This window comes from Ursus arctos, unplaced genomic scaffold (assembly GCF_023065955.2).
Source record: "Ursus arctos isolate Adak ecotype North America unplaced genomic scaffold, UrsArc2.0 scaffold_29, whole genome shotgun sequence".
NCBI lineage: Eukaryota > Metazoa > Chordata > Mammalia > Carnivora > Ursidae > Ursus > Ursus arctos.
The window spans coordinates 4,383,435-4,399,987 of record NW_026622974.1 but is presented as its reverse complement, the minus strand read 5'-3'; the positions used below and the strand labels follow the sequence as shown (position 1 = coordinate 4,399,987).

Below are 16,553 nucleotides of genomic sequence, written 5' to 3'. Positions count from 1 at the left end.
CAATTGGCCCGAACTCTTACAAACCTGCCTGACAACCAGGCGCCGCCTCCTCGGATTGGTTATTGGGGCCAAGCTGCTTCCTTTTTTTCTCATTGGAAAGGAAGAGTACAAACCGCCAGGGTTCGTCTCCCAGAATTGGTTGAAGTGGGAGGTCCCGCCCTAAAGTGGGTCGAGCTTAACAAAGGAGGCGGGGATAAGGGGAAGCCCAGGCTTAGCACCCAGTGCCGCACTCCGGCGTCTGGTGTGCGTCGCCCTCGGCCATTCTTCGCAGCCCCTTCCCTTCTAAAGTGGCTCTCGCTCTTTCCCTGCTCTGCTCCTTCGCCCAGTCCGAATGGAAGGAAAGAAGCCCTAAAATGAAGGATACCTTTCTTCATCGGGGTAACTTAGCACTAATTGCATCTGCAAAATTAGTGGAGAGAGCTCCCAATAGTTCTCTAGGGCATCGGTTTCTTAGACGGGGCTTGTAGAGAACGAAAGGGGAAGGCTGACTGGCGGGGACCCTGGTGAGATGAGATGAAAATTCTGGGTTTGTTACAATTTTGGAAAGAGGGTTCCCGTTCCTATTGCAAGTGCCCTGGGATTGGGGAACCAGCTAGACTGGAACACTTGGGAATACAGTGGAAAAGCTAGGTCTTGTTGAGTGTCTCAGGATATACGTCCCTTACTTCCATCCTGCCCAAGCCCGTGTCCTAATGAGTAAGATTATTTCCTGCCCTCAGGGAGTTCACTGGTGAAGTTCATAGACTTGTATAAACAGATGCTTAAGATACAATGTAGTGAATTACACAAACCTAGAGGTGGCTGGAGGAATGTTTCAGGAAGTCAACTCTAGGGGCACCTGGGTGGATCAGTCAGTTAAGCTTCTGCGTTTGGCTCAGGTCCTGATCCCAGGGAGCCTGTCTCTCCCTCTGCCTGCCGTCCCCCTGCTTGTGCTCTCTCTCTCTGACAAATAAAATCTTTTTTAAAAATCCAACTTGGGGGACACTTGGGTGGCTCAGTTGGTTGAGCATGTGACTCTTGGTTTCGGTTCAGGTCATGATCTCAGGGTCAGGAGATTGAGTCCCAAGGCAGGGTCCATGCTCAGCGTGGCATCTGCTTAAGACTCTCCCTCTACCTCTCCCTCTGCTCCTCCCCCTCTTCACACTCTCTCTCTCATTCTGTCTCTCTAAAATAAATAAGTAAATCTTAAAAAGTCTACTCCGTCTGATGATTGACTATATGAAGAAACTGGAGAAGGCTCAAGAAAAAGCCTGTGGCCCTTGACCAGAACAGCTATGTTATAAGACAAAGGCTGGCAGGGAGAAGAAAAGACAAATTGGGAAATGTGTAGAATCAACTGGATTTGGTGATTCATTGGATTGTGGGGAAGATGGTAAGGGAAAGGGAGGAGTTGAAGATGACTTCTGGAGCCATCAGAGGTGTACGTGGAAAACTGGTGTCGCAATGGCAAAGGAAGTAAAAGAGGACTGGTCAATAGTGACAGATTCCAGGGAATGACTGAACAAAATAAAGATCAAACACCACCAGCCTGATTCTGTAGTTGTAGGTGATCTTTGCAGGAAAGTTTTCAGAAGTGGAAGGAAGGTTATAATGGGTTGAAGAGTGAGCAAGAGGTATGGAAGTAAAGGCAACAAATGTAGGCTCTTATCTTATGGAAATAGTATTTGCCTCCCAATGATTAATGACAATTTCAAAGTAACACAAAGCAGACTGCATCCCAACAATTATTTGCTGGGGGGAAAAGCCTCGGAAGAAAGGATATTTGTGGATGGATATTTGCGTCTACCTAGGTGCTGAACTAGACAGGAGAGCAGATTTATTTAACCCATTCCCAAGGCCTCAAGGAGCACTATAGTCCTGAGGCTTAGAGCTTTCCCATGTAAAGCAGGCATATCCTTTTTGGGACTCATGCCACCATCCTCCCAGTCCTTGGTCCCTCTGGGAGACAAGGGACAGACCCACATAATACAGTTCAAGAACTACCAAATGGGAACTTTCATCCATATGAATTCGGGTCCCTAGTACATTCTTGCATGCTCTTTTAAAGATGTGGAACAGAGGAGGAGACTGGATGACTCAGTCAGTGGAGCATGTGACTCTTGATCTTGGGTTGTAAGTTCCAGCCCCATGTTGGGCAGACGTTACTTAAAAAAAAAAAAAATGTGGAAGGCTACCTGGGTTGCTCAGTTGGTTAAGTGTCCAACTCTTGATTTTGGCTCAGGTCAGATCATGACCTCAGGGTTGTAAGATGGAGCCCTACATCAGGATCCACGCTCATTGTGGAGTTTGCTTAAGATTCTGTCCCTCTCCCTCTGTCCCCATCTCAAGCGTGCCTATGCCCTCTCTTTCTCTCTCTCAAAACAAAACAAACAAAACAAAATAAAACAAAACAAAAAAGTGGAATTGGACAATTTCAAGTTTAAGACTAGAAGTACCTCCAGGAACTATAATCAGACATTTAAAAAAAATTTTTTTTGGAGGGTCTAGATGGGAAACTGACTCTTGATCTCAGCTCATGTCTTGATCTCAGGGTCATGAGTTCAAGCCCCAGTGTGGAGCCTACTTTAAAAAAAAATAAATAAGGGGGCTCCTGGGTGGCGCAGTCATTAAGCGTCTGCCTTCGGCTCAGGGCATGATCCCGGCGTTCTGGGATCGAGCCCCACATCAGGCTCCTCTGCTGGGAAGCCTGCTACTTCCTCTCCCACTCCCCCTGCTTGTGTTCCCTCTCTCGCTGGCTGTCTCTCTCTGTGTCAAATAAATAAATAAAATCTTTTTAAAAATTTTTTTAAAAATTAAAAAATACGGGTATCTTGGGGCACCTGGGTGGCTCAGTCATTAAGCATCTGCCTTTGGCTCAGGGCGTGATCCCGGCGTTGTGGGATCGAGCCCCACATCAGGCTCCTCCGCTGGGAGTCTGCTTCTTCCTCTCCCACTCCCCCTGCTTGTGTTCCCTCTCTCACTGCCTGTCTCTCTCTCTCTCTCTGTCAAATAAATAAATAAATCTTAAAAAAAAAAAATAGGGGTACCTGGGTGGCCCAGTCGGTTAAGTGTCTGCCTTCAGCTCAGGGTCCTGGGATGGAGGCCCACATTGGGCTCTCTGCTCAGCGGGGAGCCTGCTTCTCCCTCTGCCTCTGCCACACCCCTGCTTGTGCTCACTCACTCTTTCTCTCTGTGTGTCAAATAAATAAATAAAATCTTTTAAAAAATATAAAAATACCTTCTTGTCTTGCTAGGAATAGAAATACCTTACAACACATAAATCTAATATTCAACTCTCAGATTTTCAGGATATTTTCAGGAATTCATAACGTGCAAAGGAGAAGCTGCCTCAAGTTTGTTCAGCTGTGCAGGAAAGGAGAAAGGCGGTGTTTGGAGAATGCAAGGTCCAGAAAGAGTAGATTACCACCAACCAATCCATTGATTCTAAGTGAAAATATTGTTTTTGTTGTTAATAACTGGAAATGTGGCCTGCCAGCGTCCAAAGCAGTGGAGGTGGAGACAAGGATGGAATCTAAGTAACAGCAAAGTTGGGAAGCAAGCTGTTGGCTCGCGCTCATGACCGAAGCCTTGAATCCCTCTCTTCTGCCTGCTCTACACCCCCCCCCCCACATCCCTCCCACCCTGCAGGGTAGAAACAGGACGTGGGTCTCCAATCTGCAAGGATTGGTGGGGCAGGGAGAGCAACTGGTTTTGGAGGAATGAAAAAGCGAAGCTGCTTTGTCTTCACTTCAAGTTTGGTGGGAGCAGAACGAACAGGACAATAAACAAGACAAGAAACACTGGAACGTGGGTTTTGTGTAGGATGTGTTGGAACAGGTGTGGCAGCACCAAGTACTCCAGGGCTACATGAATCACAAGTAGTAATCCAGCCAGCAGCCACTACATATCCGTAAGCATGTCTGAAGCAGTTTTATCCTACCACTCCCTCCTGCAACCCTCCCCACAACCCCCAGACCTCATTGCCTCCAGTTCCACCATGGAAACTGTAGGAGTTCCACAGAGGGCTGGACTCCTTCCTAAACACTCCACCCATAGCTCTGAGCCCTGGGCCAAGCTGGTCCTGAGCACGCTGACGGTTCGATGTTCATTCATTTAACTGTTAAGTGCATGGCAGGACAATTGAGAGGACGTCACTCCCCTAGCAGGCGCGTTAGTCAGATCCCCGCAAACACAGTGTCAAAAGACTACGCAACGGCAGTGAACGTGTTACTGCCACCGAGGAAGCCTCCCATCAATCCGAGTCGCCGCTCACCCTCCAGGCGCGCGCGCCAGGGACCCGCCGCCCCGCCCACTCTCCTCGCACCTCCCCCGACGGAAGCGGAAACGGCGCGCGGCAGGCTGGTTCCGGAAGCCGCTCTCCTTCGCCTTCCTCGTTGGTCTCCTGTCACCATGGCGCTGGCCGTCTTGCGGGTCCTGGACCCCTTCCCGACCGAGGCACCCCCGCTGGCGGTGCTGCTGCCCCCCGGGGGCCCGTGGCCTGCAGCGGGGCTGGGACTGGTGCTGGCTCTGCGGCCCGCAGGGGAGAGCCCCGCAGGGCCGGCGCTGCTTGTGGCGGCCCTGGAGGGACCGGGCGCGGAGACCGAAGAGCAGGGTCCAGGGCCCCCGCAGCTGCTGGTTAGCCGCGCGCTGCTGCGGCTCCTGGCTCTGGGCTCCGGGGCGTGGGTGCGGGCGCGCCCTGTGCGGCGGCCTCCGGCGCTGGGCTGGGCGCTGCTTGGCACTTCGTCGGGGCCTGGGCTGGGACCGCGAGTCGGGCCGCTGCTGGTGCGGCGCGGAGAGGCCCTGCCAGTGCCCGGACCGAGGGTGCTGGAGACGCGGCCGGCGTTGCAAGGGCTGCTGGGCCCAGGGACGCGGCTAGCTGTGACTGAGCTCCGTGGGCGGGCCAAACTGGGTCGGGAGGCTGGGGACAGCAGCCGGCCCCCACCCCCACCTGTGGTGTCGTCCTTCGCGGTTAACCGCACAGTCCGGCGACTCCGGGGAGTTCTGGGAGGGACTGGAGATTCACTGGGGGTAAGCCGGAGCTGTCTCCGTAGCCTGGGCCTCTTCCAGGGCGAATGGGTGTGGGTGACCCGAGCCGGAGAGTCGTCGAACACTTCCCAGCCACATTTGGCCAGGGTGCAGGTCCTAGAGCCTCGCTGGGACCTCTCTGAAAGGCTGGGACCCGGCTCTGGGCAGCCGAGAGAGCCCCTCGCTGACAGACTGGCCCTCGTGCCTGCCACTCTGGCTTTTAATCTCGGCTGTGATCCCCTGGAAGTGGGAGAGCTCAGAATTCAGGTAGGATACAGGACTGAGGTCAGGAATGCTTCCACTCCTTATTCCCTCTTCCTTATCTCAACTGAATTGGAAGAAGAGAGCTGTAGAATTTAGACCCCTTACTCCTTAGATCTTAATGTCTCTTAGTCTTATTTACCTATTCTCTACAATCAAAATATAATCCTCCATGGTGTAATGGTGCATGGGAAGGGCTTTCATCCATTCAGGTGAAAGGAGAGAGTCATCGTCAAATTACCAGGTACATACAGTATATTAATTCTACTTAATCAGTTGTTTATTGAATTGCTACAGTGTATCCAGAATTGTACTGAGTAATATGGAGGATGATACCTCATTTCTTTTGCTCATGCTTATCCTTGACTTCAAATAGCTTTCTGTTCTTCTAGCCTCATCTGTGAAAGTCCTACCATCCTTTCCTTCAAAGCCCATCTAAAGATGCTACCTCTTCTCAAAGCCTTACACCATCTTACCATATATTTGACATGACTTCTTTTTCCTATAGTGTTTTGTACCTTTCTTAGAGCATTTTTTTTCTGTCCCGTTACGATTATGTACTCTTATCTAATCCTCAGTTATATATTTTAAATTCTTTGAAGGGAAGGACTCTTTATTATCTTTAGTGCCTGGTATTTGATTTTAATATTTTAGTAAATATACCCGAGAGAAATTTTTGGTTCCTGCCTTTAAGGAGATTACTTCAAGAAGATCATTGTATTTGGGGGGACAAATATAGTCTACTGTTTAATTAGGCACCTAGATATATGGTTTAGGCCTGTACTGTCCAATACAGAAGCCACTGGCTACAGTGTGGCTTTTTAACTTAAAACTAAATAAAACTTAAAACCGTTCTTCAGATGCTTCAGTTATGTGTCAAATGCTCAACAGCACATGTAGGTAACATTTCTATCACTGTAGAAAGTTCTGTTAGCTAAAGCTGGCATAGCCAATTTGTGTTATAAGATGTCAAGAAGGATGTAAGATATGCATGAATGGGAGTCAGGTGTGGGTTTCCCTTTGAATGGAGGAAAAACTGGAGTCTTCAGACTGGAGCTCATTCAGCTGAACCAACCCTTTCAGCTTCAGCGAGATCATATCCTTTTCCCACAGCCTGAATTCAGTGTCCCCACTAATGTCCAATTAATAGCAGTTCCACTTGCTGCCTGGTGTCACTCAAAAGTACTTGTGGGAATTAAATGTCTTTACCACTTTCCTGGCTCAGGGTCAACTTAAAGGTATCGCAGAAAGGTTATTTTTACTGGGGAACTTTTTGGAGCTAGAGTCAGAAATCTCTTCCTGGTGCCCATGAGGAGAGGTTTCTGTTTCTAGGGAAGATACAGGTATTCAGTTTGGCTACCTTAGGCCTCCCTCCCACAGGCCTTGTGGTTAGAGGATGCAAATAGAAACATTGGCTGCTAAAGTGAAGGTAGGGCAGAGCCTGACTCCTTGGGAGAAGGTGATAAGGTGGTGGTTATTTCTCTAATAGAGATACTTGGAAGGCTCCAGCAACCCTGAAGACAAAGGAAGCCGCTCAGTGCTGCCTGAGCCTCTGTTTGCCAAAGAGTTACACATCGAAATTGTGTCCTCTCCCCACTACAGCACCAACGGAAATTATGACCATGTTCTTTACCGGCACTTTCAGACACCCAGGTTAGCTGCTTACCCCTTTCAGGAGATAGCATCTCACCCTTGCTCTCCTCCTATTCCATGCCTTAGGTGCAGGTCCCACAGAGCTCTGACTTTACAAAGCCACATTTTAGGCAGTATTGTGGCTAGATGCCTCTTGGTGTGGCAGGTGGTCAATAGAAAGGAAATTGGTACCACGAGGTGAATCTGGACATTCTAAACTGAGAAGCCTCTTTGATTTGAGAGGGCCCGCAAAGAGCCAGGATCCTGCTTTGCCCCTCACTGCTCTCTGATTCTCCCTTTCTAGCCTCTCTGCCATTCCCCCCAGCTCATTCTAGGTCAGACCTGTTCTCTGGACAGCTGCTTGGGATCTCTGGGTGGGCGGTAGGCCCTTATGGTCTGCGGGTTGGGAGTAGACATGAGGGGATATGTCAGGCCCATGCTCTTGACTCTTATTGTGAGCTGACCAGGGCCACTGCTGTGTTTGCAGGGCAGTCCAGGAAGGGGATGTTCTGTGTGTGCCAACAGTTGGGCAAGTAGAGATCCTGGAAGGAAGCCCAGAGAAACTGCCCAGGTACGCAGCTGTCTCTTATCCTACAGCTGGGATCCCTAACCCGGGTGCAAGAGTTCTATGATCCCCTCCCCACAAGTTGTGTGGAATAATTTTGTATATAAGAAAACTTGATTATCATGTACATTTTTAAAAAAGATTTTATTTATTTGAGAGAAAGAGCTAGAGAGCATGAGCATGGGGGAGAGGGAGAAAGAGGCTCCCCGCTGAGCAGAGAGCTGGGGGGCTCAATCCTAGGACCCTGGGATCATGACCTGAGCCAAAGGCAGATACCTAGCCGATTGAGCCACCCAGGTACCCTTGTCATGTACATTTTTTCTAGTGAAAAGGTACATGCTTTCTTCAGGTTCTCAAATAGGCGCGGGACTGAAAAAAGATGAAGAATCACTGCCTGCCACCTTTGGGACGTATTTATCCTCAAATTATTGGTGGTCATCGGTACAGGAAGGCATTAAGAAGTTTAATGGCCTAGACCAACATGAGATTCCTTGCTTTTCTTTCTTAACCACAGTGTCATTTGGGCCAGGTTTTGGGCCGCACCTCCCATATACCCAACATAAGGAGACCCAGGCTTTGATTTCTGCCCTAATTAATGCAGCGTGCACATGCAGCTTTGCAGTCCCATCTCCCAGAGTGGAGGAGAGACAGATGGCTGCTGTCATTGACAGGCCTTCTCTTTTTCCTTGCTCTCAATAAAGAGTGAGAAATTAAGCATAAGTGACCCAAGCACCCAAAACAAGGAGTGCAACCTTCTCTTTACTTTTTATTTATTTATTTTTTTTTAATTTTTTATTTATTGGACAGAGAGAGAGAGAGAGACAGCCAGCGAGAGAGGGAACACAAGCAGGGGGAGTGGGAGAGGAAGAAGCAGGCTCCTAGCGGAGGAGCCTGATGTGGGGCTCGATCCCACAACGCCGGGATCACGCCCTGAGCCGAAGGCAGACGCTTAACCGCTGTGCCACCCAGGCGCCCCCAAGGAGTGCAACCTTTCTCCTCCCTGTAGACACTGATCACAGAGGTTCCATGTAAAAGGGTGAGACAAAGAATTCAGAGACTGCTTTGGCTTTCTGTGAAGCGGGAGAATGTGTAGCCTGATAGCCCGGGACTGATTTCCTGTAGCGACGTACTAGGAGAGCACAGCTAATAGACCCACTAATCCAGCATGCACAGGGGATTCCTTGTGAGGTGGTGGGGCCAGCCGGAAGGAACTGAGGTGTAGGAGTTGGCATGCCCAAGGTCTCCGGCCTAGCCAGCCTGGGTTCTCTGCCAAGACAGATGCATTGTCTGGATTGCCTGATTCATCCTTGATCAACATTCAGAGCTTGGTTCATTCAGAGCTGTGGTACCCACGTGAAGGGCCTGGTAGTACCCTTTGTAACCCCATTTAATGCTCATGGCACCCCTTTGAGCTTTCCCAAATCTTATCTACAACTAGGGCCTGGTAGAAAATGCCACGCTGGCATGTATTAGTCACTTCCCACTCGTGTCTCCCATCTTAAATATAGCCAGTATCTACGAGCTAGCTTTCTGTAGGAGAACTACAGAATGCCCACCCTTTGTACTTCCAAAGGAAAGCAGGCACTGGACCCTTCTGGGACCTAGCACACAGTTTTTCCCCCTCAGTAGGTCCTGCAAAGGGAAGGGAAGCCTTGCTAGGAAGCTTCTGTGATGTTGGTGGTGTAGCCCCTGCAGGCTCTTCCGCGGTTCCACTGCCCCAGAGCAAACCAGCAAGGATCCAGCTCCATTGTCTCCCGTCTGGCTCTTGAGAACACAACCCAGCTTTCCCCAGCAATGTCCAGATACGTTCAAGAGCTCTGATCCTTGTACTTACTGAGATGGTCGTGCTGTCGTGGAAGGGGGGACTTCCCCCTAACCTCCCCCAGTGCTGTTTACCCTTGGATGCCACTGCTCACCACGTGCACTGTGACTCAGGGTTGAGATGCCAGGTTCTAGCGCTACCTACTGTCCATTTATACTGAATATCAGTAAGACACAGGCTTCCTTATGCTCCAGGTTTTTTTTTTTTAAGATTTTATTTGTTTATTTGACAGAGAGAGTGAGGGAGCACAAGCAGGGGGAGCGGCAGAGGGAGAGGAAGAAGCAGGCTCCCTGATGAGCAGAGAGCTGATGCGGGACTTGATCCCAGGACCCTGGGATCATGACCCGAGCCGAAGGAAGACCCCCAACCGACTGAGCCACCCAGGTGCCCCATATGTTCCACATTTTATCACGATAACCGCCTACCCTAATAATCGGGAGAGTTCATAATACCAATCTGCTGTGCTTCTCCCCTCCACCTGGCATTATTCCCACACACCCCACTTTGCTGCCAGAGTAAGCAGCTTTACGACAGACCATGTGAACAAAGGAATTTGCACCAACTGGAACTTAAAAGAGGCCCAAGTTCTAGTCTGGGCCAAGTCATTGCCTTTCCACCTGAGGATTAAAGAGGAAAGTAGTTCATCATTTCTTTTCTGGAAGATTGGGCTAGTCACTACTACCTGCTCCCTGCTCTCTGCACCCTTTGTAGGTTGAGTGCCCCCCACTCACTCTGAGACTAGCCAGTGAGTGCACAGCCCTGGTTACGGCTGGGGGAGCTTTCAAAAAATGCAGATGCCTGAACCCCACCCCAGACGTGTTTGCGCAGAGTCAAGGTGAGGCTGGGGCCTGTGCAGTCTTTATTTTTACGAAAGGAGGGGAAAATGCTAATTTAAAATATTGAGATGGGCGCCTGGCTGACTCAGTCAGTAGAGGATGCAACTCTTGATCTTAGGGTCATGAGTTCGACCCCCACATCTGGCGTAGAGATTACTTTTTTAAAAACTGAGATCTAATTCACATGTTTAAAGTGTATGCTTCTGGGCGCCTGGGTAGCACAGTCGTTAGGCGTCTGCCTTCGGCTCAGGGCGTGATCCTGGCGTTCCGGGATCGAGCCCCACATCGGGCTCCTCCAATGGGAGCCTGCTTCTTCCTCTCCCACTCCCCCTGCTTGTGTTCCCTCTCTCGCTGGCTGTCTATCTCTGTCAAATAAATAAATAATCTTAAAAAAAAAATAAAGTGTACGATTCAGGGGTGCCTGGGTGGCTCGGTTGGTTAAGCATCTGCCTTCGGCTCAGGTCATGATCTCAGGGTCCTGGGATCGAGCCCCACATTGGGCTCCCTGTTCAGTAGGGAGTCCGCTTCTCCCTCTCCCCCTTGTTCATGCTCTTTTTCTCTCAAATAAATAAATAAAATCTTTAAAAAAAATAAAATATACAATTCAGTGGCTTTTACTATATTCATAAGGTTATGCAACCAACACCACTAATTCCAGAACATTTTCTTCCCCCCAACACCCCTGCCCATTAGCAGACCCTCTCTACTCCCCCCTTCCCTCAGCCCCCAGCAATTACCAATCTGCTGAACAGAATCATATAATATGTGGGAGATGTTGATTTTCAAGTTTCACAGATAATTCTAATGTGCAGCCAAAATAATGAATTAATCATTAGATGTCTTTAATAAGGAATCTGCAATTAGATTTCTTTATTGAATAACGACCCAAGGGACCCTTCCTGCTGACGTGTTGGAAGGCTTTGGGAGGTATGACTTGGAGGGGAAGACTGTATTCTAGAGCCAGTGAAAATGGTCAGGTGATCATTGCTTACTGCAGCTGTAGCTCCTCCCCCTGGAATGGGTGGGTAGGCCATCTACCTGGAGAAACACGTCCCCAAGGCTCTCTGATGGTTGCCATGAGGGATGTGGAGGGCTGTTATAGCTCCTGCCCTCAAAATGTGCAGGAGCCAGCCAGGGAGATAAGAAAGGCTCCTTTATCCCTCCTCCTGTCCCCTTCCTCACCCCCTGCCATATCTGGGGGCAGTTACTCGTGCTGTTCTTGAGTTTGTCCCTGTGGTCGACTCTATGATGGAGACAGCCACCTTGTCCTTAGGGAGAGGTGTATGTGGGCTCTGAATCTGCGCAGTTCATTGGGCTTCTTTCCTACAGGTGGCGAGAAATGTTTTTTAAAGTGAAGAAAACCATTGGGGAAGCTCCTGATGGGCCGAGCAGCGCGTACTTGGCGGACACCACTCATACCTCCTTGTACTTGGTGAGGCCCTGGGGATGGGACTAGACCTGGGAGGAGGAACAGAAACAGCTTCCAGGCACTAAAGCTTCCTCCGGCCTTTCCCAGGTGGGTTCTACCCTGAGCCCAGTTCCAAGGCTCGCTTCAGGAGAATCCACTCCTTGGAACAGCTTGTCTCCTCCAGGCCTGGAGACCTTGGTGACTGAGCTCTGTGCTGCCCTGAAGCCTCGCCTCCAGCCGGGGTGAGTGAAGCCGCGGCCTCAGGGTGGGAGAGAAGCCTGCCTGGAACATCTCTGGAGGGGCAGTGGGCTGGACAATCAGTCCCTAATGCACTGGCCAGCGTAGGGTTGGGGGGACCTCCCTCAAACCAGTATGCCCAGGCCACTAGCCCATGTCCTTTCTGTAAGCAAATTCCTAGGCTCCTTTCTGGGGACAATGTCCATCCTCCAACGTTGGCTGTAGAAGAAAAATCTCCCCCAGGGACAGCTGTCTCTGAGACTGCCCTTCCCCTTGGGGAGCCCACTAGCCATTCTGGCCTTCACCGCCCTGGGCCCAAATGCTACAGCTCCTCAAACCACTGGCCTAAGCGTAGACACAGACCTTCCCCTAACTCCTCTGGATATCATCCAAGGCTTTAAAGGCAGTGACGACAAAAGGGAATTGTTCTGGCTGCTGGATACGCTCCGTGCCCCTGCCAGGGCACCAGAGGTGGCATGGGAACTATGGCTTCACCACGTGCAAACAGCCCTGGAGGAGGAGGGGTGCCACAAGGAGAGGGAGGTGCCTGCTTTCTCCATCCAAGGGTCCCTCTGTTGCTGGGGGTTTGAGCAGAGTGGAGGAGACCAGTGTCTGCTCTCTGGTTGCAGAGGTACCCTGTTGACAGGAACCAGCAGTGTCCTTCTCCGGGGTCCCCCGGGCAGTGGGAAAACCACAGCCGTCACTGCAGCCTGCAGCCGCCTCGGGCTCCACCTGCTGAAGGTGAGGGTACCTGGAGAGTTGACCCCCAGCTGCCCCGCCCGGCCCAGATTCTCCCGCTCCCCTCCCCCTTCTGGCCACCAGCCTGGCCCCAGCACCCCAGCACTTCAGCCGGGTGGGCCAGGAGGTCAGGCCTGTTCCCATGATTCTCAGCTACGAGAAGATAACTTTCAAAAAGGAAGGGGTTTGAAGATTGTGGTGGGTAGTCCAGGGAATGAGGTCAGGGTAGAGGGGAGGTAGGCCTTGGCCAGTGTTCCCTTCTCCCCCGTCTCCGCCCTCTAAATAAAAGATGGCCTGCGTCTTCTGGCTCTTCTCCCCGCCCGTCCTGCCTCCGTCACGCCTGCCCTTTGCTCACAGACCGTTGGGGCCTCGTCCCCAGGTGCCCTGCTCCAGCCTCTGTGCGGACAGTAGCGGGGCTGTGGAGACAAAACTGCAGGCCGCCTTCTCCCGGGCCCGGCGCTGCCGGCCTGTGGTTCTGTTGCTCACAGCCGTGGACCTTCTGGGCCGGGACCGTGACGGGCTGGGTGAGGACGCCCGTGTGGTGGCCACGCTGCGTCGCCTCCTCCTCGACGAGGACCCCCTCACCAGGTGTGGTACGGAGCTGGGTCTGCAAAACGGCGGGGCCCGGCCTCCCCACTTCTCTTCGGCCTCTCGTCCTCTCTTCCTCGACGGCTCCTCCGACATCTCGCCCATGTGGCTGTCCTCCAGACGGTCCTGAGCCGAGCAGCTTGGGGTGTCCAGAGGGAGGGGGATGCGGTCCCTAGTGCTTTGTGGGGAGCACCGTGTCGGAGAAAAAACACAGCCTCTGTCAGTGAGCTCCCCGTGTGAGGGCGGGGACCACAGGTCCTCCCTCAAGCTGTGCCCACGGGGTGAGCGCTGGGGTGCTCCCCTCCCCGTCCCGCGCCAGCGGCCACCCGCCTCCCCGCCCGGCCACACTCTTGCCCTCAGCGCCCGCTCTGTGTCTGCAGCTGCCCGCCCCTGATGGTCGTGGCCACCACGAGCCGGGCCCAGGACCTGCCTGCCGACGTGCAGACGGCGTTTCCTCACGAGCTGGAGGTGCCGGCGTTGTCAGAGGGGCGGCGGCTCAGTGTCCTGCGGGCGCTCACCGCCCACCTCCCCCTGGGCCAGGAGGTGAACCTGGCGCAGCTGGCACGGCGCTGCGCAGTGAGTACCGAGACGGGGCACCCCCCCCTCCGTCCCGCTGCCCTGCCCGTGCGGGCTCCACCCTGGGCCTCTGCTCCCGCTGGGGGACAGGTCTCCTGCGGGTTCCTGCCTGCCGTGCCCTGCTCACGCGCCCTCTCCTGCGGTTCCCCAGGGCTTCGTGGTGGGGGATCTCTATGCCCTTTTGACCCACAGCAGCCGGGCAGCCTGCGCCAGGATCAAGAACTCGGGGTAAGGAAACTGTGCACAGGAGGGAAGAGAAGGCAAGAGGAAATATGGTGGGGGGCGGGGGGCTGGGAAGGGGGAAGAGGAACCAGGGCCTTGACGGGGGGTTGGGGGGGATGCTTTCGGTCAGGCCCTCTGGAGGTCCTCCTGGGCTTCTCTTTGCAGTTTGGCAGGTGGCTGGAGTGAGGAGGACGAGGGGGAGCTCTGTGCTGCTGGCTTTCCTCTCCTGGCTGAGGATTTCGGGCAGGCACTGGAACAGCTGCAGACAGCTCAGTCCCAGGCCATTGGCGCCCCCAAGGTAGGACTCCAGCTCCTCGGAGGTAGGACAGGAGCTCTCACCACCACCCTGTCCCCAGCCGCGTACTCTCCATCTCCTAGATCCCCTCAGTGTCCTGGCATGATGTGGGCGGGCTGCAGGAGGTGAAGAAGGAGATTCTGGAGACCATTCAGCTCCCTCTAGAGCACCCCGAGCTGCTGAGCCTGGGCCTCAGGCGCTCAGGTCTTCTGCTCCATGGTCCCCCTGGCACGGGCAAGACCCTCCTGGCCAAGGCAGTGGCTACTGAATGCTGCCTTACCTTCCTCAGGTGGCAAGGGGGTGTGGAAGGGGTGCTGGGCGGGCTGGGGAGCAGGAGGGGCTGGCTGGTCAGTTGTGTGTTTACGCATCTGACGAATCTCCTCCTCTCCCTCAGCGTGAAGGGGCCTGAACTCATCAACATGTATGTGGGCCAGAGTGAGGAGAATGTGCGAGAAGGTGAGTGAGGAGAGGCCAGCCTTCCAGCCCCTCCCAAACCCTAATGGCCCTTGCGCTGCCCCCCCCACCCTCCAGCGACTCCAGGTCTTTCCACCGTCGCATGGTCCTTTCTCCAGAGGACCTGCCCAGGGTGGCCTAGTACCTGGACTGATGAACCGGCACACCTGGCTTTCCCTCCTCCTTCGCATGACTTCACACCCCCCTGAGCTTCCCCCTCCTGGGGGTCCCTTTCTTTCCTCAGTGTTTGCCAGGGCCAGGGCCGCGGCTCCCTGCGTTATCTTCTTTGATGAGCTGGACTCCCTGGCCCCGAGCCGGGGGCGAAGCGGAGACTCTGGAGGTGTGATGGACAGGTGGGGGTCTGAACCTGATTGGAGTCTGGGGTCCAAGACGGAGGGATGTGAGACAGGCTGCAGCAGTCTCCAGAGCCCCAGGAGTTCCTGCCATTCCAGTTCCAAAATAGTATAACAATGAAAAGGGGGCCGCGGAGCCGGGTGAGGGACACTGAGGAGAAGGGGGGCCTTCGTGGAGGGGTCTCCAGGGCACAACGGTGCAGGCGGCCCTAGGGGGAAGGCTGGGAAGGAGGGGCCCCACAGGCAGGGTGGAGGCTGAGGAAGGGCCGGGGACTGGCCTCCACGTGCTCGTTTGCAGGGTGGTGTCTCAGCTCCTGGCTGAGCTGGACGGGCTTCACAGCACTCAGGATGTGTTCGCGATTGGAGCCACCAACAGACCAGACCTCCTGGACCCTGCCCTTCTGCGGCCTGGCAGGTGCGCACCCATCTGGGCCTGGCCCTTGACCCCCTCCTGTGCCTCTCCACCCTCGTGCTAGGCTCCCCGACACTTATGCCTGCCTGTCTCCCTCAAGATTTGACAAGCTGGTGTTCGTGGGGGTGAGCGAGGACCGTGCCTCCCAGCTGCGTGTCCTAAGTGCCATCACACGCAAGTATGTCCCGTTAGGGGGAGACCCCCGAAGGGCTTGGGCCTTGGGATGGTCGGGGCTGCCAGTTTCTTTCCTCTCTCTGCACAACAGGTTCAAGCTGGAGCCTTCTGTGAGCTTGGTGAACGTGCTGGATCGCTGCCCTCCCCAGCTGACGGGTGCAGACCTCTACTCCCTCTGCTCTGATGCCATGACAGCGGCTCTCAAACGCAGGGTCCGGGACCTGGAGGAAGGTGAGCCACTTGCCAGCCCCAGAGGTCTGGTTCCCAGAGGGGAACCAGGCCTGCTCCTGGATTTCAGAGGACGGACTGTTGATATTTGGGGGCCTCTGGGCAAGAAGATGCCCACCCTAGGGCTCTCCCCTCCTCAGACACAGACCACAGCCTCTGTTGCCCCCTCGTCTCCCCCAGGGCTGGAGCCCAGGAGCTCGGCTCTGCTCCTCACCATGGAGGACCTGCTGCAGGCCGCTGCCCGGCTGCAGCCCTCGGTCAGCGAGCAGGAGCTGCTCCGGTACCAGCGCACCCAGCGCAGGCTGGCCGCCTGCTAGGAGCCTCCTGCCGTCTGGGAGCCTGACCCGAGGCCTAACAGTGCTTAGGTACCCCACAGACCCCTGGGAGAGCAAAGGGCTCCTCCGCATGCTGCCGTGGCACCAAAGGCTGCCTACCTCCAGGAGACCCCCTCGGTGCCGAGGAGCCGCGAGGGCTCGAAGGGCATCATCCCCTGCCTACCTGTTTGTCCTTCCAGGCCAGCTCCAGCTCCAAGACTAAAGACCCTTCGCTCAGGAGGGGGCGCTTGGGCCTGGATGGAGCTCTGGGGATGCCCCCCCCCCCCCAGGGAGCCCAGTCTTGGCTGAGAATAAAGTGTATGCTGCCCCCTGCTGGTTGTGTCTGAAAGGCTGGAGTGGGGGCGAGCAAGCCTGTGGAAGGAGTCAGCCCCAGGGGAGGGCACACCGGGGAGCTTAAGCCTTTGGACAGACACG

The 16,553-nt window shown here is 53.9% G+C and overlaps 1 protein-coding gene across 2 annotated transcripts; it reads left to right on the top strand.

Annotated features, from left to right (window-relative positions):
- Positions 1-4,330: 4,330 nt before the first annotated feature.
- PEX6 (peroxisomal biogenesis factor 6) lies at positions 4,331-16,451 on the top strand. 2 transcript variants are annotated; one of them, XM_044387219.3, is made up of 17 exons: positions 4,331-5,007; positions 6,755-6,918; positions 7,385-7,468; positions 11,450-11,552; positions 11,637-11,770; positions 12,395-12,506; positions 12,883-13,091; positions 13,472-13,667; positions 13,819-13,895; positions 14,055-14,187; positions 14,268-14,473; positions 14,579-14,640; positions 14,882-14,990; positions 15,289-15,405; positions 15,503-15,580; positions 15,668-15,807; positions 15,985-16,451. In XM_044387219.3, the coding sequence occupies exons 1-17, from the start codon at positions 4,390-4,392 to the stop codon at positions 16,119-16,121; spliced, it is 2,679 nt and encodes an 892-aa protein (XP_044243154.2). In that variant the 5' UTR covers positions 4,331-4,389; the 3' UTR covers positions 16,122-16,451. The 2 variants fall into 2 exon arrangements, with proteins under 2 accessions (XP_044243154.2, XP_026363210.2); XM_026507425.4 differs by having other exon boundaries at positions 4,332-5,271.
- Positions 16,452-16,553: the final 102 nt, after the last annotated feature.